This window comes from Pelophylax lessonae (genome assembly GCF_965119305.1).
Source record: "Pelophylax lessonae genome assembly, chromosome: 1".
Classification (NCBI taxonomy): Eukaryota; Metazoa; Chordata; class Amphibia; order Anura; family Ranidae; genus Pelophylax; species Pelophylax lessonae.
The window spans coordinates 308904185-308932066 of record NC_138768.1 but is presented as its reverse complement, the minus strand read 5'-3'; the positions used below and the strand labels follow the sequence as shown (position 1 = coordinate 308932066).

Below are 27882 nucleotides of genomic sequence, written 5' to 3'. Positions count from 1 at the left end.
TGGGATTACATAGAATTTGGTTAGGACAGATTAAATGGCTTGTCTGACATGAGCATAGTTGCAATGTATATTATCCTGCCTCTTTTTCTCGTCCTTCCTCTTTTATATTCAATACATAATTGTTATTGCCATATTTATTTGAAGATGCTGATAAAACTGAGGAATGTATGGGAACATTATTTTTTTTTTTTTTTTTGGATAGCCAGTGAATCTTATCCCATTTTTTTTTTTTTTTTTAAAAAAGGAAGAAATATATTATTTCTTATCTGTTAAAATAAAAAACTGTTAAAGCGGAGTTCCACTGGTTTTTGTGTTTATTAAAAGTCAGCAGCTACAAAAAGTGTAGCTGCTGACTTTAAATAAACACTCACCTGTCCCACGGTCCAGGGATGCGGCCGGCTGGAGCCTCGGTTCTCTCCCTCTTCTCCCGCGTCACCGGCATTACTACTGTGGGCACCCGGCTTTGGCAGCTTGCGAGCCGCACTGCGCATCCTGAGTGGACAGGCAATCTTCTAGGACCTGTGACGTGTCCCAGAAGATTGCAGGGAGGGAGTGGCAGGGAGGGAGTGGCCCGAGCGGAAGTGGGAGCGGGTACCTGTCAAATGTGGCATGTAAGGGGGTCAGGAGGCCTTAAAGCGGAAGTTCCACTTTTAAGTTGAACTTCTGCTTTAAGCACAAGGCTTGGACCATTTAGGTATGTGTAAAAAAAAAAAAAACCCAAGTCATGGGTCATTTAGTTTAACTAGAGTGTGGTACGGTCATTGTAAAAAGTGTGTTCTGAACTTTACTTTTACAACCTAGAACTAAAATGCTTTGATCAGGCCTATAAACTCTCCAGGTCTGAATAAGTTACAGTTAAATTCTGCACAAACAGGAAAACACATGTTAAAATTTCTAAAGAAAAAGAGTCACACATTTACTGTGCTCTGCACGTGATGAATGTAATTTTTCGGCCTGGAACATGACAACGTTTTATTCCCTATCTATCCTCTCATCATTTCACAGATCTGTCAATAAAGACACATTCTGAAAATTTCAAACACTGTCCAAATCACTAAAGCCAAATCCAATCCAATATGTGAATGTATCTTGTCAATAAAGAAATGCAATGCAAAGACTTGCTCAGCAATATGGAGTGTCGCAAAGTTTTTTTACACATATATCGAAGGAACTGGTCAGCTCCTAAAATTAGCAGTGCATGGCATATTCTGCCACACAGTACCAATGTTCCAATTGTATATCCAAAATGGAACAGTGTGGAAGGGGTATAACTAACAGCCATATGCATACTAAACAACCATGCAAATGGCTGTTAGTAATATATCTTCAACATTGTTCTATTTTGCCTTGGATTGCTAAACATCAGTATTTTATCCTAGTCCATGTCCTCGGAGGCAATATTGAATTCTTGATTTCTCTTGCGTCCTCCGACAGTCGCCGCCTCTTCATATTCGTCACATATGGGGTATTAGACTTTGCTCCGAAAGAGTAGCTAGGCAACAGAATATGTTAACATTAAAGCTTTTAACATATCCCACCCTCAAGGGGTGGTCCCCTCAGTCAATACCCTCCTACTTCCTGCAACCATATCCCAGTTTCAATGTCTAGCTTGTCAGGAGTGGCTGGCTCTCTCTGTGCTGGGGCTTTGTGCCCCAGACTCTTTCTTCTTTTTTGATTTTTTGTTTGAGTTTTCTCTCTACCTTTACTTAGCTGTTCTTTTTGTCAGCGTTAGTTAGTTCTTCGGATGAAGAGGATCATGCGGGCTGGGTCTCGGGCTGATCCCCCTGGTCGCAGGTCGTGGGTCAGTGGCTTCCCAGCCTGCCATCGAGCGTTCAGCCAGGTAACGCTCCTGGCACAGTGAACGACCCATCCCTGTTCGGTGCAGGGATGATTGGTGAGGTGGCTACCTCACTGGACGCTGTGCGGTTTCTTAACCCCCATTCTGTGCGTCTTGTATGCGACTCTCCCTGCCTCATGTGCAGCGGCTTGTTCGCCTGTGCGGGTCCCCCACGCCATTGTGAGGTAAGTGTATCCATGTGGGGACCTGTCTGTCTGGGGGGGTGTCAGTCTGGGACTGTGTAACCTGCCTCTGTTCTCACTGTTTGTCTCCCTATCACTCGGCTGCATGCTGTGGGCTGCAAGGGGGGGGGGGGGAGCTGTGTGACACTGTGTGTGTCAGCCTTGTCAGTGTGAGAAGCTGTGTGCTGTGGGGCATGTTTTGTGGCATGTTTGGGCACTATACAGCGATCGCTGCGGCGATCTAACATGTTTTTTTATACATGGATAACATGTGTGCATTACTGTACTGTGGAGCGGCGGTTTCGGCGCCAAACGGCGCCATTTTGCCTACACTCGCTCCGGCCGCATGTTCTACATGCATGGCGGCCATTTTCTTGTAGCCTCCCATAGGCTTTAATAGAGCGCCCTGGCCGCATCACTTCCTCTTCTCCAGGATACACCGATCGAGGCAGCAGCAGCGGCGAGGGTCTCCTCAGGTTATATCCTTCTTATCCATTGCCTGTGTCAGTTTTATTGTCCCTGTGGGGGTCTCATTGTGCTTGTGTGTAGTGCGGTGGGCTGCGCTCGCCGCGCTTGTTAAAGGGGCAGTTAACCCTTTATTATCCGGCATTTGTAATTGGGGCAATGGATTCTCAGGAGGGCAAATTTCCTACCGCCTTGGTGGAAAGCCAGGGGACCGCTGTTCCCCCCCCAGGGGGGGATTTAGCCACTATTGTGGCTGGCCTTGCTGCTCAGGTGCAGATGCTGGTGGCTGCTCAATCTACTAAGAGACCCAGAGTTTTTCTTTCCTCTGATTCTGAGGGTGAAGGTGATGGGGCTGTTATGGCAGGGGCCTCCTTATCGGGGTCCCGCTCCTCCCTGGATCTAGTGGGGTCCGAGGTGGAGGCTGAAGTTGAAGGGGTTGATAATTCTCCCCCTGGCTCGCCTGAAGAGCTTGCAATCATGGATGAATTGATTGCTTCCATAAAACAAACGCTGCGTTTGCAGGATGAAGTGTGTCCCCCCGCTGCCTTGGCGGCTTATGGGACGCAGAGAAAACGCAGGACGCCGCAGGTTTTTCCCTGCAATGATGATTTTCAGCGCGCTGTTAAAGAACAATGGCGCAATCTACGCAAACCTTTTGCTGTACCAAGTAGGTTCAAGCTGCGTTATCCTTTCTCGCCTTCCACTGATGAAAGGTGGTGTGTGCCACCCCCGGTGGATCACGCAATTGCGGTTTTAAACAAACCCACTGCGATTCCTGCAGAGGATTCCCCTGTGTTCCGTGATGCCACGGATAGGAGATTGGAGTCTCTTGCCCGTCATACTTATTCTGTTACGGGTTCTATGCTTAAGGCTCTGTTTGCCTCTCTCATGGCGGCCCAGGCTGTCGCAAGTTGGACGCAGATGCTTAGGCGCGTCCTAGTGGCCGATTCAGCCTCGCCGGCGACCCTGGATATGGTGGATCAAATCCACCAGGGTGTCATGTATCTGTGTGATGCGGACTTGGACCTAGTCCCATTGGCTGCACGTGTGCACAGCGTGGCGGTGTTGTCTCGCCGTCTGGTTTGGTTAAAATGTTGGTCGGTGGACCATTCTTCACGTAAGACCATAGCCAATCTGCCTTATGATGGGTCTCGCCTTTTTGGGGAGTCCTTGGATGTGTTGATTAAGGGGATCACCGGGGGTAAGAGCACTCTCTTGCCCCATTTCCCCAAGGCTAAGGGGGCTTCTGGGAAGAAGCATGCTAATTTTCGGCCCCCTCAGGGGTCCTTTCGTGCCTTTCGGTCGCACTACAAGGGCAAACCGTTCAAAGGTCAAGGCTCTCAGAAGAAGCCCTGGTCTGGGAAACCGAAGTCCGGTCAATCCGGATCCGCGGCCTGAAGAGGCGCCCTCACCCAGTTTTGGGGTGGGGGGACGCTTGCTCGGTTTTCTTCAACCCTGGTTGGCCCGCATGCGGGACAGATGGGTTCAGGAGATCGTTCGATCTGGTTACAAGATTGAGTTTCTCTCTCGGCCGGAGAGCAGATTTTTTGCCTCAAATCTTCAACTGTCTCCGGAGCGTTTACGGGTTCCTGCACCTGGCGGTGCGGGACCTGAGGGCTCAGGGAGTGGTGGTTCCGGTGCCTCATCGGGACAGATTTCGGGGGTTTTATTCCAATCTGTTCACCGTGCCCAGAAGGGAGGGCAAGGTTCGTCCAATTCTGGGCTTGAAGGCTCTGAACCGCTCTGTGCGGGTTCGCAAGTTCCGCATGGAATCCCTGCGGTCGGTGGTGGCTGCCCTGGTTCCGGGGTAATTCATGGCCTCCATCGATTTGAAGGATGCGTATCTTCACATCCCCATTTTCGGGGGTCACCAGAGTTACCTTCGATTCGCCATTGCGGAGGATCACTACAAGTTCGTGGCGTTGCCTTTTGGTCTCGCCTCGCCTCCGCGGGGTCTTCACCAAGGTGCTTGCACCGGTTCTGGCATTATTGAGGGCCCAGGGCATTTCTGTCCTGGGGTATCTGGACGACATTCTGGTTCGGTCTGCGACCAGCCAGGGTCTGGAGAAGGACCTGTCTGTCACGATGCAAACTCTGCAGGAGTTTGGTTGGACGATAAATTTTCCAAAGTCGACACTGAGTCCGTCGGTTCGTCTTCCCTACCTGGGAATGATCCTGGACTCGGTGCAGGCGAAGGTCTTCCTGCCAGAAGACAAACTCGGAACTCTTCAGGAGGAAGTTAGGTCCCTCAGGGACGTTCCGCACTCGTCTCTGCGGACGTGCATGAGATGTCTGGGATTGATGGTCTCGGCCTTCGAGGCGATTCCCTTCGCCCAGTTTCACACGCGGGGTCTCCAAGCGGAGATCCTGTCCATGTGGGACGGGCGACCTCAATCTCTGGATCTTCAAATCTCGTTGAGTCATCGCACCAGAAGAGACCTTCTGTGGTGGCTCCAGTCCCCGATGGTGTCCGGGGGCAAGTCGTTTCGTCCTATCTCGTGGACGGTAATCACCACGGATGCCAGCCTGTCGGGCTGGGGTGGTGTTCTGGGCGTTCTGTCCGCCCAGGGGACTTGGTCGGCGGGGGAGTCCTCCCTTCCGATCAACATTCTGGAATTGCGTGCGATCAAACTCTGTCTTCATCGCTGGACGGACCGGCTGCAGGGCTGCCCGGTTCGGGTGCAGATGGACAATGCCACGGCGGTGGCCTACATCAACCACCAAGGGGGCACCAGGAGTGCCCGAGCGGCTCGAGAAGTGGCCGACATTCTGTCTTGGGCCGAGACTCGTGTCCCGGCGATAACGGCGGTTCACATTCCAGGGGTGGAGAACTGGCAGGCGGACTATCTGAGTCGCCAGACCCTGGATCAGGGGGAATGGTCTCTCCACCCGGCTGTCTTCCAGAAGTGGGGTCTTCCAGATGTGGACCTGTTCGCGTCTCGTCTCAACAACAAGGTGAGAAGGTTCGTGGCAAGGACGCGCGTCCCTCGGGCAGACGCGTCGGACGCGTTAGTGGCCCCGTGGCATCAGTACAAGCTGATGTACGCGTTTCCACCGATTCAGTTGCTGTCCAGGTTCCTTCGCAGGTTACACTCGGAACTCAGCACGGTGGTTCTTGTGGCACCGGACTGGCCTCGCCGGTCCTGGTACGCAGACCTCGTGAATCTGGCGGTCGACGCCCCGTGGCGTCTGCCTCTTCGAGACGATCTCCTGTCTCAGGGCCCGATATTCCATCCTGCTTTACAGTCGCTGGCTTTGATGGCCTGGCTGTTGAGACCGAGGTCCTGATGGAGAAGGGTCTCTCCCCAGAGGTCGTTCATACCTTGATCAACGCGAGGAAGTCTTCCTCGGGGAATACTTGGAAGGCCTATTTTGCCTGGTGTGAGTCCAGGGGGTTTTCACCCCGCACGTACTCGGTTTCCCGAGTGCTGTCCTTCCTTCAAACGGGTGTCGATCAGCGTTTGGCGCTGGCTACGATAAAGGGTCAGGTGTCTGCGCTGACCGTTCTGTTTCAACGTCCCGTGGCTTCCAACTCCTTGGTTGGCACTTTTGTTCAGGGAGTGCGGCATCTGGTTCCTCCTAGGAGGGATCCTCTTCCCCCTTGGGACTTGAATCTCGTTCTATCTGTGTTACAACGTGCTCCTTTTGAACAGATCCGGGAGATCTCGTTGTCTATGTTGTCCAAAAAGGTCGCCTTTTTGGTTGCGATCACTTCGGCTCGCAGAGTGTCGGAGCTGGCGGCTTTGTCCTGCAAGTCTCCGTATCTGGTTGTTCATTTGGATAAGGTGGTCTTGCGACCTAATCCTTCTTTTCTTCTGAAGCGAGTTTCGGAATTCCATCTTAATGAAGATATTGTCTTGCCTTCGCTGTGCGCGAAGCCTAAACATCCAAGGGAGGTGAGACTACATTCTTTGGATGTTGTTCGGGCGATAAGGGTTTACCTTAAATCGACTGAGTCTTTTCGAAAGACGGACTCCTTGTTTGTTCTTCCAGAGGGTCCTCGGAAGGGCATGGCGGCGTCGGCCTCTACCATCGCCAAATGGATCAGGCAGACCATTGAACAGGCCTATGCTTTGCAGGGGAAGGTTCCCCCTGTGCCTGTGAAGGCGCACTCTACTAGATCTCTGAGTACGTCTTGGGCCTGTCGTCATGGGGCTTCTGTAGCCCAGGTGTGTAAGGCGGCGACCTGGTCGACCGTGCACACTTTCACAAAATTCTACAAAGTAGATGTTCAGGCATCGGCGGATGCTTCCTTTGGCCGCAAGGTTCTTAGTGCGGCAATTCCCTAGGGTCCCTTGTTGGGGACCTCTGGCTGTTGGGATAAGTTTTTTTTTTTTTTTTTTTTTTTATCCCCTGGTTCTTTGTCTTTTCCTGGGTTGTTGCTCCTGTTGAGCAATTATTTTTCCTGTAGCCCAGCTGGTTTCCTTCCTTTGGTAAGGTTCCTTTCTTTTATGCGGAGACTGCGTTTCCCACCCCTCATGTTTGCACTGCTTTGGGACGTCCCCATATGTGACGAATATGAAGAGGGGGCGACTGAAGAGAAAACGGAATTTTTGTAAAATCTTACCTGTAAAATTCCTTTCTCTGAGTCCTCCGACAGTCGCCGCCCCTCTTTTGGGGTTTGGTTGTATACTCTACTGCTATTCCACTGAAACTGAGATATGGTTGCAGGAAGTAGGAGGGTTTTGACTGAGGGGACCACCCCTTGAGGGTGGGATATGTTAAAAGCTTTAATGTTAACATATTCTGTTGCCTAGCTACTCCTTCGGAGCAAAGTCTAATACCCCATATGTGACGAATATGAAGAGGCGGCGACTGTCGGAGGACTCAGAGAAAGGAATTTTACAGGTAAGATTTTACAAAAATTCCGTTTTTCTATAGTTAAGAGAGTGGATGTTCTGGTCTGGTCTGTTGGGAGAGCATACACTCCAGGTCAGTGAGCGGCCTAGTTAAGTGGCAGTAGGAAAATTAGTAGTGCGGTAATATCGGAGTTGAGAATATTCCAGCCATGCGGCAGCCGGGTTCTGACTGACCGCCAATAATTGCGATAAGAGGAGCACTTTAACATTCTGCAAGGTACGACACAGTAACAACCAGTGATGGTAGTAACTGCGTTTAAGTAAACTGCGTTACTTAACGCAGTTACTTTTGAGGGTAACGAGTAATCTAACTGATTACCCGTGCCCTCCCTTTAACGCCGGTGCCGCTACTTTTTTACCACTAGATGGCAGTAGATGTAATTATAATTCCCCCCTCTCCTCTATGACCACTGTCCGTGGTACTGGAGAGAGAGGAGTAGGAGACTCAGACTGTGAGAGAGCACAGCGCGCCAGGCCCAGGAGGAGGGCATAGAGCATGCGGCGGCGACCCATTGCCACTTTGCCAGCCTGGCCGGCCATATACATATATTAAATAATATCAAAAAATATAGTCCAGGACTCCACCAGGGCAGCAGGAAGTCCACCACCACACACAGCCAGCCCAGAATAGAAGAAGGAGGCACAGACAGACAGGCCTGAGGCCTGGAGGAGGACGGAGCCAGATGGACCCGGACCACAGTGTGCCAGTGCCTGCCAGGCCACACCAGCAGCCAGCACAGCAGGTACCAAAAAAAAAAAACTCACAGACTTAGTCAGTCATAGACAGTAGGCTCTTTACCATGTGACCAGCCGTGTCCTCCAATCACGGCTGGTCACATAGTACACAGGAAGAGCCGTTGATCGGCTTTCCTCAGTACGTGCCTGACAGGCACGAGTAAAGGAGCGCCGATCTGTGGCTCCCCTGACAGGGGGGGGGGGTCGGCACTGGTAATCAGATCATTGATTACCAGTGCAGACCCTCGGGGGGGGGGGGGTTGCCCACCCATGACCCCAGGGATGCCTACCCATGACCCCAGGGATGCCCACTATGGCCACCAGGGATGGCAATCAGGGCTCAGGGAGCTCCCCAGTGCCCTCCCCATCAGTGCTGCCAACCAGTGCCCTCCCCATCAGTGCTGCCACACAGTGCCCATCATTGCCATCTATCAGTGCCACCCACCTGTGCCCATTGTTGCCCACCAGTGCCGCTTGTCAGTGCCACCTATCTGTGCCCATCAGTGCCACCTGTCAGTGCCCATCAATGCTGCCTATCAGTGCCCAGCAGTGCCACCTATCAGTGCCCACCAATGCTGCATATCAGTGCCCACCAGTGCCGCATATCAGAGACACCCCATCAGTGCCTGTCAGTGCAGCCTCATCAGTGCAGGAAAAAACTTATTTACTAAATTGTATAGCATAAACAAAAAAAACCTTTTTGTTTTTTTCAAACTTTTCGGTCCTTTTTTTATTTGTTTAGCAAAAAAGAAAAAACCTTGCGGTGATCAAATACCAAAAGAAAGCTCTATTTGTGGAGGGAAATTGACATAAATTTGGTTTAGGTACAGTGTTGCATGATCGCGCAATTGTCATTCAAAATGCAACAGCGCTAAAAGCTGAAAATTGGCCTGGGCAGGAAGGGGGTGAAAGTGCCCTGTATTGAAGTGGTTAAAGATCTTATAGAACGCAATTGCATTATAGAATAGTAAAAAAAAGTTGCAGTTACTTTGCTGAGTAACTAATTACTTTTTCAATGTGGTAACTGAGTCACTAACTCAATTACTTTTTGGGAGAAGTAATTTGTAACTGTAACTAATACCTTTTTTAAAGTAAGATGACCAACAATGGTAACAACTGATCATTTTTGGTCCAGATGAGAAAATAAGAGCAACGGAGGGTTGAAAGGAAGGTCTGTGTACAAAAGAGAGGGAATAAAGGGCTAGGCCTGGAGGAGAGTACACCTTTTGCCAGATAGGAATCCCAAACGTGAAGTGTGGATGTGACCAAAAGAGGCATAACGTCCTTAGGCAGGCGAGCGTCTGGATTTGTCTACAGTATGGAAGTAAGCGGAGTCAACCAAATCGTTCTCTAATACTGTCCACAGTTTAGATTCCCGGCAGTGGTACCAGTCAATTATTCTCAATAGAGAGGAGGCATGGTAGTGTAGAAGCATATTGGGTAGGGCAACACCACCCTGAGATTTGGACAAATGGAGGGTGGCACGATGATCACATAATTGTGAAGTGGAAGGAAAATGATAAATGGTTTTCATAATTTTTTACAAATATGTGAAAAGTGTGGCATGCGTTTGTTTTCAGCCCCCCAGAGACAATACTTTGTCAAACCACCTTTCACTGCAATTACAGCTGCAAGTCTTTTTGGGTATGTCTTCACCAGCTTTGCACATCTTTTGCCCATTCTTCTTTGCAAAATAAAGAGTGTCTGCGAACAGCAATTTTCAAGTCTTGCCACAGATTCTCTATTGGATTTATGCTGGACTTTGACTGGGCAATTTTAATACATGAATATGCTTTGATCTACACCAGGGATCTTCAAACTATGGCCCTCCAGTTGTTCCAGAACTACAATTCCCGCCATGCCTAGTCATGTCTGTGAATATCCGAGTTTTACAATGCCTCATGGGATGTGTAGTTCCGCAACAGCTGAAGGGCCGTAATTTGAGGATTCCTGATCGAAACCATTCCATTGCAGCTTTGGCTGTATGTTTACGGTCATTGTCCTGCTGGAAGGTGAACCCCCACCCCAGTCTCAAGTCTTTTGCAGACAGGTTTTCTTCTAAGATTGCCCAATATTTAGCTCCATCCATCTTCCCATCAACTCTGACCAGCTTCCCTGTCCCTGCTGAAGAGAAACATCCCCACAACATAATGCTGCCACCACCATGTTTCACGGTGGGGATATGGTGTTTCGGGTGATGTGCAGTGTTAGTTTTCCACCACGCATAGAGTTTTGCTTTTTAGGCCAAAAGTTTACATTTTGGTCTCATCTAACCAGAGCACCTTCTTCCACATGCTTGCGGTGTCCCCCACATGGCTTTTTGCAAACGGGACTTCTGATGGCTTTCTTTCAACAATAGCTTTCTTCTTGCCACTCTTCCATAAATGCCAGATTTGTGGCATGCATGACTAATCATTGTCCTGTGCACAGATTCTCCCACCTGAGCTGTGGATCTCTGCAGCTCCTGCAGAGTTATCATGGGCCTCTTGGCTGCATCTCTGATTAATGCTCTTCTTGCCTGGCCTGTCAGTTTAGGCGAACGGCCATGTGTTTGGTAGGTTTGCAGTTGTGCCATACTCTTTCCATTTTCGAATGATGGATTAAACCGTGCCCCGTGAGATGGTCAAAGCTTGGGATATTTTTTTTTATAGCCTAACCCTGCTTTAAACTTCTCCACAACTTTATCCCTGACCTGTCTGGTTTGTTCCTTAGCCTTCATGATGCTGTTTGTTCACTAAGGTTCTAAAACAAACCTCTGAGGGCTTCACCGAACAGCTTTATACTGAGATTAAATTACACACAGGTGGACTCTATTTACTAATTAGGTGACTTTTAAAGGCAAATGGCTCCACTAGATTTTAGTTAGGGGTATCAGAGTATGTCCCAGTTCATACTGGGGCAACCGTCAGGTGACTTAGCGGCCTGGCAAGTTGCGCTACATTCAGTGCAATGGAACCGTTCTAATCGGAGCAACTCAAGTCGCTCCGATTTAGAAAAAGGTTCCTGCACTACTTTGGGGGCGACTTGCATTGACTTCTATTATAGAAGTAATTTGCAAACCAAGCTCAAGTCGCGCTGCATGAGGCGGCTTCAGAGTCGGGCGACTTGCATTGACTTCTATTATAGAAGTCATTTGCAAGCCAAGCTCAAGTCGCGCTGCACGAGGCGGCTTCAGAGTCAGGCGATTTTTTTTTTTTTTTTGAAGCCGCCCCAGTGTGAACCAAGCCTAAAGGGGCTGAAAACAAATGCTTGCCACACTTTTCAAATATTTATTTGTGAAAAAATTTGGAAACCATTTATCATTTTCTTTCTAATTTACAATTATGTGCCACTTTGTGTTGATCTATCCCATAAAATCGCAATAAAATACATTTACGTGTTTGGTTGTAACATGACAAAGTATTAATACCCCATGAAATGTTACACATTTTCAAAAGGGGGGGTAATTGGGACTTTAAATGAGGCAATGACTGGGTAGAGTCATTTGCCTCCATCCCTGCTACAGATAAAGGAGGAGTGAGGTTTGGGGCTTTAAATGAAGCACACGGCTATAAAGTGATGAAAAATCAAAGTGTAATATGTTTATTTGTACATATACACATATAGAGTCGTTGCAAAATACTGTAAAAAAAATAGTATTGCTCATGAACAACCAATAATACATGTATATACTCAGACATATGGCCACACCAGCATGGTGTGGGTGGTGTTAATTGGTGACCTACACCTCCCTTTAAAGATACATTAATGGATGATGATTGTAAAGGTGACTAATAAATCAGATGGTAGTAATGACGTAGCATCGAAAAGGGCTCTACGCGTTTCATGGGTTCTTTCCACTCATCAGGAGCCGATGCAGGGTAAATATGCATCAATAAAGTGCATATATATGTAGTCTAGTGTTAAATACAAAAAAAAGAGAAACAAGAGAAAAGGGGGGAGAAAACCCGACCCCCCCCCCCTTCCCGTTACTCACAGGTCAGCTAAAGGTTCCAAATGAGGTGCTGAACACGTCTCCGGGAGCTGCGGCAGTGGCCAGCGGCATGAAAACAACACAGACAGTGGTGGATGGACTACCATGGGAGTTGGGTCCCCATTGAAAATCAAAAATAGTGCTATATATGTCTGAAAGGACACTCTGTGGAGAGTATGGAGAGTAAAAAAATATATATATCAATGTAAATAGTGCACGTCTGATGATATAGTGAGCACTGAAGCCCAAAAGCAAAGTCAGTAAGAGTAGACCCAGGTGAGAAGTAAACATAGAAAATAACATAAATTGGAAACACCAAAGGAGTGAATAATATGAGAAAAACACCAAGAGAGGCCAGTGAAAACAAACAGCCAGAGTGAACAATGTAATCAAGTGATACTTGAATCTTAGGTAAGAAAGCAGGATCCAAACAGGTGTGTGGTATAACGGACAGCAAGAAAAAGGAAGTGAGTGCTCAACCTGGAAGTGATATTTGTAGTGAGGTCACGCCACTAAACCACTCCCAAACGCCACGCTATTGGTGTGCTCGGCAAGGGGAGGCGGCGTCAGCGCTGAAGCGGCCATATTGGCTTGGCACCAAGGAGCCTCCCCCCCCCACACACAGCACGCCGATGGCAAACATCGCACCAGCGTCACATAGAGCTGCAATGCCCACCTGGGGCCTTCCTTTCCCCTCTCCACTCCACCTTCGCGTGGTGGGACTGGATGGCTCTTGATGTACATCGATGCCACGCCTTCGCCCTGTGCGCATGGCGTCACTATGTGGCGCCAGTGCGATGTTTGCCATCGGCGTGCTTTTTTTTTTTTGTATTTAACACATGACTACATATACAGTATATGCACTTTATTGCAGATACAAGCATATTTACCCTGCATCGGCTCCTGATGAGTTGAAAGAAACCACAAAACGCGTAGAGCCCTTTTCAATGCTACGTCATTACTACCATCTGATTTATTACTTGCCTTTACAATCATCATCCATCAATGTATCTTTAAAGGGAGGTGTAGGTCACCAAGTAACAACCACCCACACCATGGTGGTGTGGCGATATGTCTGAGTATATACATGTATTATATGTTATTCATGAGCAATACTATTTATTTACTGTATTTTGCAACAACTCTTTATGTGTATATGTACAAATAAACATATTACACTTTGATTTTTCATCACTTTATAGCCATGTGCTTCATTTAATGTCCCAAACCTCCCTCCTCCTTTTTATGAATACTCTTTAAGGCACTGTATACAGCAGTTTATACAAGATATCCATCTTGACGGCATTCAGCCACCCAAACCATGAGATGTTTTGCCTTGGGCTGCTAATTTTATGAGCTATACAGTTACATATAGGACTGGATTTGGTGAGGACCTTTTAGTTTTAGTGATTTGGGCTATGTTTTTGGCTTTCTACCACTCCAGGTGGTCACACTAAACTGCAGCCGGGCCTTACCATCCGGTGAACATAACCTAATATATTTGACTCTTCTAACTTCTGCTAAAGAGCATACATTAGCGCTGGACACGTTTTCATTCGTGGTTCGTTCTGGAAATTTAAATTGTTAAAAACTTCATAGAAAAATAGTTTAGTTTGAATATAAATCATAATATAAACTAAAAGGCTCTGAGCAATGATTTTTAAAATTTGATCAAGGATTGGCAGATATTAAACCCGTTCTGATATTTTAGGATGTTGTTGCCATATCCACTTCCACTAATGTATGTATGATTTGAATAACCTAAAAGCAAGAGATATTGTATCATCTTCAGTGTAGGTTGTTAGGCTTTCATGGAGAAAAGTTAAACTTCAGAAATTAAAAATACTCCTACCTTGGCATCATTCAGCCTGAACACAGGAGACAACTTGAAGCTGTGTTGTGTTTTTCTTACGTTCTTTTTTTTCTTTTTCCCTAATTTTTAACTGGAGCACAGCTTATGTAATCTTGAACATTTTCCTTATTATTTCAAGAATATCACTTTATCTTTCCAAAAATGTACTGTATCTTTACTCTAGAGATGGTAGAAAAATCATTACAGCTTGAATGATTTGTAGTTTTAACATCATTGAGGTGACATGAAAACTCACATTGTATGTATTTTCTAAGCTACTTGAGAGATATAGTTGGGAAACACATTATCAAATTAGACAAAATGGCTTGCCTTACTTTTTGTCTGATATACAGGTTCTTGAGCAAGCAAGCCGGGATCTTGAGCGGTTTGGACAGCGCATAGTAGAAGAGATTGATTCCATTGGGCGAGAATGTGAATTAAACCCACCACAACTGCAGCAGTATAATGCCTGGGGCTACAGGATCGATCACATCATTACCTGCCCAGCCTGGAAAAGAATGAAAGAGCTGTCTGCAGAAGAGGGACTGATAGCAGAAGCTTATGAAAGGAAGTATTCTAGCTGGAGGTAAATATATCAATACAAAAATCTGTTGATTATTCTAGGAGGTGAAAGGCCTTAGCCTTGTAGCAATGACTTCCCCTTATGGGTTTTCTTGTTTGAAACAGTCAAACCCAACACAGATTTTAGGTTTAGGTGTTCTATGTATTCACTGTTACTATGTGTTGAGCAAACCCTGAATACTACTTGTAAGACAATATTCTACTTTCCCAGTATATTGCTGTAAATCTGTATACATCATTGCAACTTCTTGATGTTTTTGGCTATGTAGACATTGGTCTCCTGAAGTCATTCTTATTCCAAGGGCAGCAACGTTGTTGCGCTATCTTCCACAACCCTGCTACATCTGACTTTTATGCCCACTCTTAGTTATTAAAGGTACACCGTAAACACTGTGGCTTCCCCAAAATGTAAAAAAGCACTGCTTGTCCTCTGTTGTTCTTCTGGCTGACCTCTATGTCACGACAGAACATGGCAGTGATGCAGGGGTGGGGATGGATTCAAAATGCTCAGTTGGGGACCTGACATCTTGCCTAGAATATTGTTTGGCAGCTGTAAAGTACTGTAAAGTACTGATCATCAACAGTAGGTAAATATTAACTATGTTATTTTACAGACATGGCTTAGTTTAGTTTTGACAGTTGTTTAAATATACATGTGAAAGATAAATGTACCTAATCTTATTAGTGTTTGTAAACTTGTGTACAGTTTAATTATACAGTCTAATGTACAGACCGTGCTTTCTGTTTAGTAGTGTTGTGCCTTCTGATCTTTTATTTTTACATTGCAAGTCCACTAAAGAGGGTATTTCTCTCCAAAAACAATATTTCTCTTTTGTTCATTGACGGACACAGCTACAGATCTTCATACCCATTGGGTTATACTGCCCCCTACAGGAGTAGGACACTAGGCAGAAAAAAAGTCTGGCTATGCCCATGGGTAGTCCCAGGGGGTATACTCCCTCTCTCTGCTATAGGCACTCAGTTTTTTTTTTCCTGTCTAGTCAGGAGTAAGGACCTAGTTCCTCACTGGGATCTTTGGTCCTGGCAATTTTTTTCTTTTTAGATAGAAATTTTTTTTCTTCTGGATTTTTCCTGTGAGATCTACAATCAACTGCCGGACTGGGCGACAGGCTGGATAATCCAAATCCAGTAGTTACCCCAGTCTGGCCAGCGAGCATGCACAGACCTCAGCTCCACGCTAGGTCAGCCGCGACATAACCCCATTGGACGGGGGCTGGCCTGCGAGTTAAACGCCTCGCGAGTTCGCATACGACTGGGTCTCAGCCCGAGTCGCAGCGTTCCTCCTGGTTGACAGCCCCCTATTTCCATGGAGAGGGGTTTGTTCAAGATCTGTGCCTGCCTGGCTCCTGGTATGGTGAATAGGTGTCCGTCCGTCTCCCCCTCTCCCCCTGGAGAGTTTTGTGTTGGGGGCCCCTCCTTGGGACGGTCAGACCCCCGAGTTCCCCTCCTTCCTGTCAGGCCCCCATCTTTCTTGTCCTCTGCCCCCCATCCTACCCCCCTCCACATATGTTCGGGCTGTTTGGATGTCTGGTCCACCACCTAGGTTGGCGTTGGGGGCTGGGGGGGTGCGCCGCTGGCGACCGGATGATCGACTGTGCAGGGGGGAAGGTTGTACCTGGTGGGGGCTCCTGCCAGGGCCCTCCATCCTGCCTGGGTCTGTCCTTGAAGCCTGGGTTCCCTCCTGGGTCCCTGTGAGCCTTGTGGGGCTGCCATTTTGTTGTAGCCTGTGTTTCTATATACGGCGGCCATTTTGCGGTTGTTTGCCATTGAAAATAGCAGTGGCCATGACAGTGGAGCCCTGTGGGTGGCGATTTTGGCGGTGGGAGCCCCTCCTCATCCCCTGGTGCTGACTCCTGGATCCTTTCACTTCTTGATCGCTGCGTGGGGAATGCAGATTATCCTGGTGGCTGCAGATGCCTGTTTCTGCTGGGTGGGGAGTCTGGTGGTGTTCTCTCCCTCACTGCTGAGGATCGCTTGGTACTTGTGCCTGGCGACCGGGTGGTGCTGCCAGCGCGATGGGGGTTGTCCCTGGCAGTGTTTATAATTTTTTGTGGGGTCCCCCTGGTAATTCATGGAGTCTTTGGAACACATCTTCCCACCTGATGCCCTTTCTGAGACTGCAGGGCCCTCTGGGTCCCAACCATTCATTGATGCACTGAAAGCGATCCTCGAGTCCTTTGTGTCCTGGGTGGAGGAGGTCTTTGGGCAACGGGCTAGCAAAAAGCAACCCCGGCCTTCCCCTGCCTCCCCCTGCCTCATCTCTCTCCATATCCTGAATCTGATTCGGCCACCGTGGACGCAGGGACCAAGAGGAGTAGTCCCTTTATTCGGAGGGGTTTCATCAGTTGTGTCTCCTGTGGGGCACCCCCGAAGTGGATCTGTTGGCGTCTCGGCTCAACAGAAAGGTGCAGAGGTTTGTGGCTCAGTCAAGGGATCACCACAGACGCACTGGTGGCCCCTTGGGGTCAGTATCGTCTGATTTACGCCTTCCCTCCCGTCAAGCTTCTGCCAAGACTTCTACCCAGGATCGAGGCAGAGGCAAGAGATTCCGGTCATCTTGGTGGCTCTGGACTGGCCTCAACGGACTTGGTATGCCAATCTGGTGCGGCTGGTTGCCGACAATCCTTGGAAGCTTCCTCTCAGGGAGGATCTGCTGTCCTAAGGACCGATCTTCCATCCAAAGTGTACCTCTTTCCCTATCATTCATTGACAGACGCAGCTTCATATGTTCTTGACCATTGGGTTATGCTGCCCCCTACAGGGGTAGGACGCTAGGCAGGAAAAAGCTATCCCCACGCCTATGGGGCTGTCAGGCCGGTCATGTGACTTCAGGCTGGTCATGGGACTCAGGGTCGGCCTACTACTCCGATCCCCAGGCTACAGCAGGAGGGGCTGCTGTAGCTTTGGATCAGATTAGGAGATGGCCGGGAGTCACGTGACCGGCATAAAGATAGCTGTACAAAGGTATTTACAAGCTTCGTTTTAATAAAAACACTTTAAACAGTGTGGTATTTCTTGATATAATCGAGGCGCTGGCAGTGACAGTTATTAATATTTTATTCTCTACTAATAGCGCTACAGGAGGGGGAGGGACAGAGACACGGACATGTAAGGCAGAGAGAATGGGGGTAAGGAGGACAGGAAAACTGCGGGTGATGGAGGCACGCAGACGGACCACGGTGGTCAGAGCTCAGCAGCCATGATTATTGTGGTCAGGACACAGAGGGGGACACAGGAAGTGGCAGGATCAGCCAGGTTTTTTACAGTTTAGAGAGGGGCAGATTAGACAGCACAAGCACTTTGATGTTTTTAATCTGCTGTAAGGGAGCAGGATCCATCAACAAACCGCATCATGAAGGCCAAGGAACACACCAGACAGGTCAGGGATAAAGTTGTGGAGAAGTTTAAAGCAGAGTTAGGTTATTAAAAAAAAAAAAAAAAAAAAAATAATAAACCCAAGCTTTGAACATCTCCTGGAGCCACTGTTAAATCCATCATCTGAAAATGGAAAGAGTGTGGTACAACTGCAAACCTACCAAGACATGGCTGTCCACCTAAACTGACAGGCTGGCAAGGACAGCATTAATCAGAAGCAGCCAAGAGGCCCATGGTAACTCTGGAGGAGCTGCAGAGATCCACAGCTCAGGTGGGACAATCTGTCCATATGACAACTATTAGTCGTGCGTTCCACAAATCTGGCCTTTATGGAAGAGTTTGCAAGAAGCCATATGGGGGACACAGCAAACGGGGAAGAAGGGGCTCTGGTCAGATGGGACCAAAGTTGAACTTTTTTGGCCTAAAAGCAGTGTGGTGGAAAACGAATACTGCACATTACCCTGAACACACCAGCAGGGACCAGGAAGCTGGTCAGAGTTGATGGGAAGATAGATGGAGCCAAATATAGGGCAATCTTGGAAAAACCTGTCTGAAAAAGACTTGAGACTGGGGTGGAGGTTCACCTTCCAGCAGGACAATGACCCTAAACATAAGCATGCACTCTGAAGGTCCGGCGTATCTTCTGAGACCCCTGTGTTATGAATCCCACTACTACAGTAGCAGGGTACAAGATCAGTCTAAGAGACAGGAAAAAAACATGGTCAAACAGTCCAGGGTCAGTTCCAGAGCAGGCAGAGGTATGTACAATAGCAGCAGGCAGAGGTGTGGTTGAATAAAAGGACAGGGTCAGTTCCAGCGCAGGCAAAGGTGTGGTCGAATAACAGGCCAGGGTCAGTTCCGGAGCAGGCAGAGGTATGTACAAAAACAGCAGGCAAAAGCATGATCGAATAACAGGCCAGGGTCAGTTCAGGAGCATGCAGTTGCTTAAGGGGTATGAAGGTAAATCGCAGGAATTGAGAATTACGTTTACCATACTTCACTAATAATGTAGAGCAGTATGGTAATGGCGCAAACAGTCACCTATGCAGAGGTCTGGTTGGGAAGGACACTGGGGACAATAAAAAGAGGTGTCTCTTCTAACTCCTCCTCTGGTACACACCCTACATTTTTTCTGCCGTTTTTGGCCTGTTGATCTGGGAGGGATTTTACCTGGAAAATGACGTTTGGAGAGTCTGCTTATCACATCTGATCGAATGATTCTGGTGGGCTGTTTAGAAATATAAGGGCAGTGATGATTTCCTTCTGGTAGCCAAGGAAGGTTTGGGGGTTTTCGGTGGATTTGTGGTAGATTATATAGGAGTTGTGTATGGCCAAATTAAAAAAATAAATTGAGACTTTTTTTTTTTTATACCAATGGTATGTTCGTCTTGTAGCAAGATAGGATTCGAGCTAGGGATCGGCCGATTATCGGCAAAGCCGATATATCAAGGGCCGATATGCACTTTCCCTTATATATCGGAATCGGCCCTGGAGGTTACCGATATTGCCGATATTTCGGGAAAGCGATTGTACCAGAATGATGCCTGCAGCTAGAGGCATCACCCCGGTACCAGCGTCCATAGCGGACGATCGGCTGTCTTGTAATGACAACCGATGCGGCTGAGAAGCTGCTCGGCTGTCGTTACAAGGAGCGAGAGGGGACGTCCACCCTCCTGCCAACTTACGCGGTTCGCCCGGGTCTCCCTTTCCATCAGGAGACCCGGGCAACCAGCCTGCACGGGTCTCCATGTAAAAACCCAGATTAAAAAAAATGGCAGCATTCAAAACAGCCGAACTTGGCCTTTTGAATGCTAAGTGCAGAGGAGGGGTCTTTTAGACTCCCAGATCACTCCACAAGAGTACCAGTCAAGAAAAAAAAAAAAAAAAAAATTTTAAATGTCCGAACATTTTGGCCGATACCGATATATGTGATGACCAAAATATCGGTATCGGCAATAAAAAAACGATATTGGTCAATCACTAATTCTAGTATCTGGTCATTGAAGTCCAATCCCCCCATGAACAAATTGTATTCGTGGACACATTGGCTTTTGGATTGGGCCATTCCTTCTGGAGATTTCCAGGTAGGTGTATTGTGGATTGAAGACAGCATGTAGACCTCCCTTCTGTCCCTCCACTTCACAGCCAGAATTTCCTCGTTCCGCAGACTCGCTGACTCCCCTCTTCTTAGCTTCATATTATTGAGCTTCTAAGGAAAGCCCTTCCTGTTCTTTCTGACGGTGCCTTCTTCCTGTGAAGGTTGCGAAAGAGGGGCAACTTGTGTAGAAATGATCTACATAAAGAGGGTAGCCTTTTCTCTATCGTCCATTGGCAGACGCAGCCTCATCTTCATGAGCTGTGTGGGTTATGCTGCCACCTGCAGGAGTAGTCTAGGCAGTATGTTAGTACAAAGTTTTTACATATACACGCCCACGGGGCTGTCCCTCCAGACATAACCCTCACAGACACAGCCCAGCACATCAGTTTGTTTCTGCCTAGAGAAGGAGTAGGACCTAGGTTTCCTGCTGGCACTCCGGTCTCAGTTTTCTGTATTCTTTTCAGAATATTTTCTTTTATTTCTCTTACTCACTTACTAGCTAGTGTTCAGGGAAGAATTTCCTGGTAATCTACAAGCCGGCTGGGGCTTTGCACTGGATAATCTAGATCCTTCTGATCCCCCTAGCCTAGCATACGAGCGTGAGCAGGTTATAGTCCCACACTAGGCCTAGCCACGACGGTCCCCCTTTTCTGGATGGGGACGAGCTTGCGAGCGGATGCCTTGATGTGATGTGATGACCTGAAGTGGCCTGAATCGCAGAGTACCCCTCGGCTGGCAGCACCCCCACTTCGGGTGGGAGGCAGTCTACCTGGAGCGGAGCCCACCCGGTCCATGGTATGGTGAGTAAATGTGCCCCCTTGCCCCTGCTGGCCTTGGGGGGATGTGGATCCCCTAGGCCTGACCGGTGTCCGGCCTGTGTGTCAACCCCCTTTCCCTGTTCCTGCGGGGGCTATGTGTCTGGGGCGTCTGGCGCCTTGGGGGGGTGGCATGGTACCTTTTGGCTTGCTGGTTCCTATTGTGCATCTTGAGGCCTTCATAGTGTCGGTCCCTGGCCTCATGGCTCGCCGTGGGCGCCGCCATCCTAAGTGTGGGCAATGTCCTTTTTTCCCCATAGACTTGTATGGGGCAGCCATTTTCCCTGAGCTTCCTATTGCTGGCTGAGGTAATTACCTGTCTTTCTGCATGCTGCTGGAACGATCAGGAGGACTTTTCCCAGAGATGGTACAGTACTGTGGTCCCTGTGGACATATCCCTGCACAGTGGTGGGAACCACGATCGGCGATCCTACAGCGACAGTACTCCGTTTTTTGCAACTTGCAATATGGAGTGTCGGGTCTATGAAAATATAAATCACAGAGATCTCGGCTCCATGATTTAAATTTTCATAGACCCACCGGCGCTTATTTTCATAGAGCCACCGGCGCTTTTACATTTAGTAACCGAGATCAGGGAAGTGACAGGGGTAGGAGCGGAGATGATTGCATGTTGCAGCGGAGATGTTTTAATGTACCCGCGGCAACAGCTGATGCAGTGTAACGTTACAAAACACTACCCCGTGAGAATTCCCTACCCTCTGGATCTGTGAGCATGCGCACTGGTAAGCTGCTCGGCTGTTCATTGACGTAGGTGTACCGGAAGTAACGAGTGTAGGGAATTTTCACGGGTAGGGTTTTTTCACGGAACACCGGACATATATTACCAGGAAGTGCTGTCTGTTACCGTAGTGATCATGATAAACAGTTTGTGGAGCCCTTACCCAGTGTTAAGGAGGGGAAGGCCAGTTTATCCAATCAGCATACAGTCGCGGGAATACAGCATTCTCAGAATATCTCGCTGTTCTTATGAACAGGTGAGGGAAGGACTAACCATGTCACCCAGTATGCATACTGAGGTGACGGGGCGTCACCACTGACACAAATACTTTAGATGACCCAGCCAATAATGAGCTGGGGGAGGGCTAGCAGCATGTAACTACGGGGACGTTACCATGACAACCGGCACAAACACTCTAGGCGGCCAAAGCTTAGTGAGGGGAGGGGCAGTCAATTTACTCAGCATACGAGCTGCGAGGAGCAGGGCGTTCCTGCAGTGATTAGCCCCCTATAAATTAAACTAAACAACGCCGTCCTATCATATCCCCCTTGGAGGACACGTTGACCCTGTGTCGTACGCGTAGGGGAGGGGCCTGGACGGTGTCTCTGTCTTTACTAGGAAGTGAAGGAGCAGTGAACAGTGTTTCTCCATTCCCACCCGATTGCCATCACACACTAATACTTGGGATTGCAATTAAGGTTGTTTTATGTTTGGTGCACATTATGCACCTACTAAATGTGAGTACAATACATTCTTAAATAAAATATCGTTTATAAAAGATATAAGCACTATTGTAGTCCTCCCCTCCTTTTTATGTGACACCGTATGGTACTATGAGGGATGCCAACCAGAGTGGAATACTCTGTTGAGGGGCTGATACACCATCTACTCCGGGAAAGGCGACCCTGAAAGGGTAATCTGCGCTATAAGACCCTTGCTTAATTGCTGGGTCACAGGAGTGAAGTTGAAGACCCATACACACAGGGCGTTGCAGTGAATGTCACTACTGAGGCTACCACTGGATGAACAATTTATCACTTTATAGTGGACCATTTATAGATATTTTTGGGAAGTGCTATATCCATTATAGAAGGTTATTTCCATTATAGAAGGTTATCATCTGGCACTTTTTTCCACAATTTTATTTGGAATACGTTTGCACATTTGAGCATATTTTGATTATTTCACCAATTTATTATATTTATATAATCGCTTATTTATTTGTCACAATGGCACTATTTGCACTCTATATTTGATGATGGATTGTCACTAAATATTTATTTTATTCATTGCACATAATTGTGATTGAAATATATATTTTTCCTATACTTCTTTTTGATTGCATTTTGCACATACATATATATATATATATATAATACATACACAGTGTGTGTATATATATATATATATATATATATATATATATATATATATATATATAATATATATCTCTATCTTGAGCACTTGATATTGCGTGACATTATTTAATTTATTTAGTTATACACACAGGAGAAAGTGCTGTGCTCGCTGTAATTCCCACAAAATAGTGCTAGACCTGTTCAGCTCGCAGGTACAACAATATAATAGCCGAAAACGGCCGCTGCCTTCTCCATCTATGGAGGTGTCCTCTGATTCAGAGGATGGTGAGGTTGCCCCGGATGCTTCCCTTCCTGAGGGGTCGCTGTCCTTGCAGTCAGATGGTGAAGAGGACCTGTCCCCTTCAGCCGCAGCGCGGGAATGCGCTTTAGTGGAGGCCCTGATTATCTCAGTATGGGACACTTTAAAATTGGCTGATGAGCCCACGCCGGCAGGGACGCGGGTGGCTTTTGGCTCCCAAAACTCAGAAAGCTGGCAAGGTTTTCCCTTGTCTCGACACTTTTCACAATATTTTGAATGACCAATGGCCACGCGTTAAGCACGTATTAGTTGTGCCAAAATGCTTTATACGCCGGTATCCTTTTGCTGAAAAGGTCTCCAAACGTTGGACGGTGCCACCTAAAGTGGACCATCCTGTCTCCAGATTAAACAAATCCACTCTTGTGCCTGTGGAAGATTCCCCGGTCTTTACGGATCCGGTGGACAGGCGGGTGGAATCCCTTTCCCACCTTCTTCACGTGTTGTTTTTTTTCCATTTTAAATCCGGTGTTTTTGTCTGTTTTAGTCTCAGACGGAGACGGAACGGATTAGGGGTTTGTGGACTCTGAGACTGTTCCACTAGAACAGCTGGAATTGTTGGACCAGGTGATCAAGGCTCTGGTGTTCCTGTGTGATGCGTCAATTAATGCGGCTCCCCTGATGGCCAGGGTTTCGGCCATGGGTATTTTTTTAAGACGCATGGTTTGGTTGAAGAAATGGTCGGCTGACCATGCTTCTTAAAAAGCCTTAGCTGATCTCCCCTTTTTGGGAGACGGGGTGTTTGACGACTCAACTGTCAGACAAAAGACTGTCTGACAGTACTCTTCTTCCACAATCCTCCAAGGGTAAGACTCCCAGTGCTAAGCGGGGTCCCTCCTTTTCTGCTCACAAACCAGTTTTTTCGTGCCCCCGGGGCGCAAGAAAAAGGGAAGCCATTAAGCTCTTAATGAGGTGCTAAGAAGCACTGGGGCAAGACCAGGCCGGTCAGTTCGGTGCTGCGGACAAGTCCTCTTCAGCATGAAGGGGCGCCCTCACCCGTCTCAGGGGTGGGGGGATGTCTGCGCTTCTTTCAGGAACTCCGGACTTCCTTAATTTAGGACGATTGGGTTTGCGACCTGGTTTGTTCCGGGTACAAGATCGAATTCCGGTCCCAGCCAGAGCCAGGGGACAGGTTTTTACAGTCGAATCTTCACCTCACTGTCTCCGGAGCGTTTTTTCGGATCTGCGGGAGGCTGTGTGAGATCTCCTGGCTCAAGGGGTGATTGTGCCGGTTTCCCCACAGGCCAGCTGTCAAGGTTTCTATTCAAACCTGTTAGCTGTGCCCAGAAAAGAGAGCAAAGTGTGTCCAATCCTGGACCTCAAGGCTCTGAACCACTTTGTGCGGGTGCAAATGTTTCGAATGGAGTCCATTCGGTCAGTGGTGGCATCTTTGAATCGGGGATTTTCTGGCCTCCATTGATCTCAAAGATGCGTATCTCCACGTCCCCATATTAAAGGGACACCAGCGATTCCTCCGCTTCACGGTGGCAGAGGAGCATTTTCAATTCGTGGCATTACCCTTTGGTCTCGCCTCAGCTACCAGAGTTTTTACCAAGGTCCTGGCCCCTGTGCTGGCCTTTTTGCATCCCTGAGGTACCTCCATTGTGGGATACCTGAACTATCTCCTGTTGCGAGCAAGTTCCCATTCGGATCTGCTGGACAACGTCTCCATCACCATCTGGACCCTGCAAGAATTCGGGTGGATGATCAACGTCGCCAAATCTGCCCTGACTCCGTCTGTGTGGGTCACCTATTTGTGGCTGATCCTCGACTCTACAATGGCGAGGGTCTTCGTTTCTTTTGGACAAGCTTCAGAAGTTGCAAGGGGCAGTCAGGTTGCTGATGGAGAGTGAGCAGTCCTCCTTGAGGGTTTGCATGAGGGCCCTGGGTCTGGTGATCTCGACCTTCGAAGCAGTCCCGTTTGCTCAATCTCACACTAGACAGCTGCAGAAGGAGATTCTGTCCAGGTGGAACAGAGCTGCTCAGTCATTGGATCGGAAGATTCGGTTGAACCATCTCACAAAGTCGACTCTTTTGGTGGCTCCAGTCACCTGTCCTATGCCAAGGCAAGTCCTTCCTGCCGGTGTTTTGGATGGTGATTAACATGGACGCCAGCCTATCGGGCTGGAGTGGAGTGCTGGGGAAGCTCTGTGCCCAGGGAACTTGGGCGACGGAAGAGTCTTCCTTGCCGATCAATTTTATGGAACTGAGATCGATCAAGCTCTGCCTGCCTGCTTCACTGGACGAGTCAGTTACGCGGCTCTCTGATTTTGGTCTAGTCGGACAATGCCATGGCCGTGGCTGACATCAATCATCAAGGGGGCACCAGGAGTGCCCTGGTGGCCAAAGAGGTGACCGAGATTCTGGTGTGAGCGAAACACAATTTTCTGGCTCTCTCTGCAGTCCACATCCAGGGTGTGGAGAATTGACAGGCGGATTACCTGAGTCGTCAGGTGTTGGATTAGGGGGAGTGGTCCCTGCATCCAGAGATGTTTCATCTCCTGTGTGCCCGGTGGGGGACTCCGGAGGTGTTTGCATCTCGCCTCAACAGGAAAGTTCAGAAGTTTGTGGCCAGGTCTCGGGATCCTCTGGCCGACGCCACAGACGCTCTGGTGGCTCCTTGGAGTCAGTATCGCCTGATATATGCCATCCCTATGCTCGTTCTCCTGCCAAGGTTTCTTTGCAGGGTGGCAATGGAAGGCATTCCGGTCATTCTGTTGTCACCAGACTGGCCTCGGCGGTCTTGGTACGCAGAGCTGGTAAAAATGGTCGTAGAGCCTCCATGGCGTCTTCCATCCTGCTTTACAGTCACTGGCTTTAACGGCTTGGCTGTTGAAAGCAAGGTGTTGAGGGATAGAGGTCTCTCTGATTTGGTGATTCCTACCCTTTTGAAGGCCAGGAAGTCGACATTTAGGAAGATCTATCATCGCTTGTTTTCCATAGCTAGGGTTTTGGCCTTTTTACAAAAAGGGGTTGAGCAGCGCTTGGCATTGGGTACTATCAAGGGCCAGGTGTCGACCATGGCTATTTACTTCCAATGTCCATTGGCTACTCATAGTTTTATTCGCACCTTCATTCAGGGGGTGCGTCATCTGGCCCCTCAGAGGAGATCCCCGTTACTGCCGTGGGATCTTAAAGCCTCCTTTTGAGAATATTAGGGAGCTTTCTCAGCTTTATTTATCGCAGAAGGTTGCCTTCCTAGTGGCTATCACTTCTGCCCACAGAGTCTCGGAATTGGTGGCGCTGTCCTGTTTACCTTATTTGGTAGTCCACAGGGATAAAGTGGTTCTCCGACCTATTCCATCCTTTCTTCCTAAGGTGGTGTCGGATTTTTACCTGAATGAAGACATTGTGTTGCCTTCCTTATGTCCTAAGCCTAAACATCACAAAGATGTTGCCTTGCACTTTCTGGATGTGGTTTGGGTGATAAAGGCTTATCTGATGGTTACTGAGTCCTTCAGGAAGTCGGACTCTCTCTTTGTCCTTCCGGACAGTCCTCGCAAAGGTTTGGCTGCATCCACTGCTACCATTTCGAGATGGAGACGGTTGTTCAGGCTTATTAAATCAAGGGTCAGGTTCCTCCTTTCCCTTTTGACAGCGTATTCTACTAGAGTGCTGAGTGCCTCTTGGGCTTTTCGCCATCAGGCCTCTGTTGAACAAGTTTGTAAGGCAGCGACTTAGTCATCTGTGCTTACCTTTACAAAATTTTACAAGGTGGATTTGTTGGCATCTTCGGATGCCTCTTCAGGCCGCAAGGTTTTGCAGGCTGCTGTTTCATAAGAGAATGCTTTTTTTGTTATTCTCCTTAGGGGTCTTTTACCTGGGTGAATTCCTGTTGTTTTTGTTTGAGCTCCATGTTGCCCGGTTGGCTAGGTTTAGCCTTTTAGGGTTGACATTACTGTCTGGTTGCGTTTTTTTCCACCCCTCATGCCTTTACTGCTTTGGGACATCCCACTCAACTCATGGAGATGAGGCTACGTCTTTCGACGGACGATAGAGAAAATACAATTTTTGTAAGAACTTACCGTAAAATCTTTTTTTCTGCTGTACGTCGACAGACGCAGCACCCGCCCCTCTGTTTGGGGTTGGTTCATTGTTCTCACTGCTTTAAACTAAACTGATGTGCTGAGTCATGCAGTGGGGGGTTATGCCGAGAGGGACAGCCCCCTGGGCGTGTGTATTCAAATTTTTTATGCCTAGACTACTCCTGATTGGAGGAGTATAAATCCACTCTGTTTATGGAGATGAGGCTGCATCTGTCGATGAACATCAGAGAAAAAGATTTTACGGTAAGATCTTACAAAAATCCTATTTTTTCCCACCCCTCATGTTTAACACTGGATTTTTGTCTTACCGTAAAATCCTTTTCTCTGATTTTCATTGATGGACACAGCACCCACCCCTTTATTGAATTGTGTTATTTTTTTCTTCTGACACTGCTTGCAACAAAACTGAATGCCTATAGCAGGAAGCGGGAGTATACCCCTTGGGACTGCCCCATAGGCGTGGTAAAGCTTTTTCCTGCCTTGTGTCCTAATCCTGTAGGGGGCAGCATAACCCATTGGTCAAGAAGATATGGATCTGTGTTAGTCAATGAACATCAGAGAAAAGGATTTTACGGTAAGACAAAAATCCACTCTTTTAGGGCAGTGTATAGAGGCTGTTATCTTATAGA

The 27882-nt window shown here is 48.0% G+C and overlaps 1 protein-coding gene across 1 annotated transcript in view; it reads left to right on the top strand.

Annotated features, from left to right (window-relative positions):
- The window catches only part of LOC309555041 (acyl-CoA dehydrogenase family member 11-like), a 180624-nt gene that overhangs the window by 56218 nt on the left and 96524 nt on the right, over positions 1 to 27882 (top strand). Inside the window, exon 3 of the mRNA XM_082256857.1 lies at positions 14257 to 14489. Within this exon, the coding sequence (XP_082112983.1) occupies positions 14257 to 14489 (233 nt within the window). The remainder of the gene's footprint in view (positions 1 to 14256; positions 14490 to 27882) is intronic.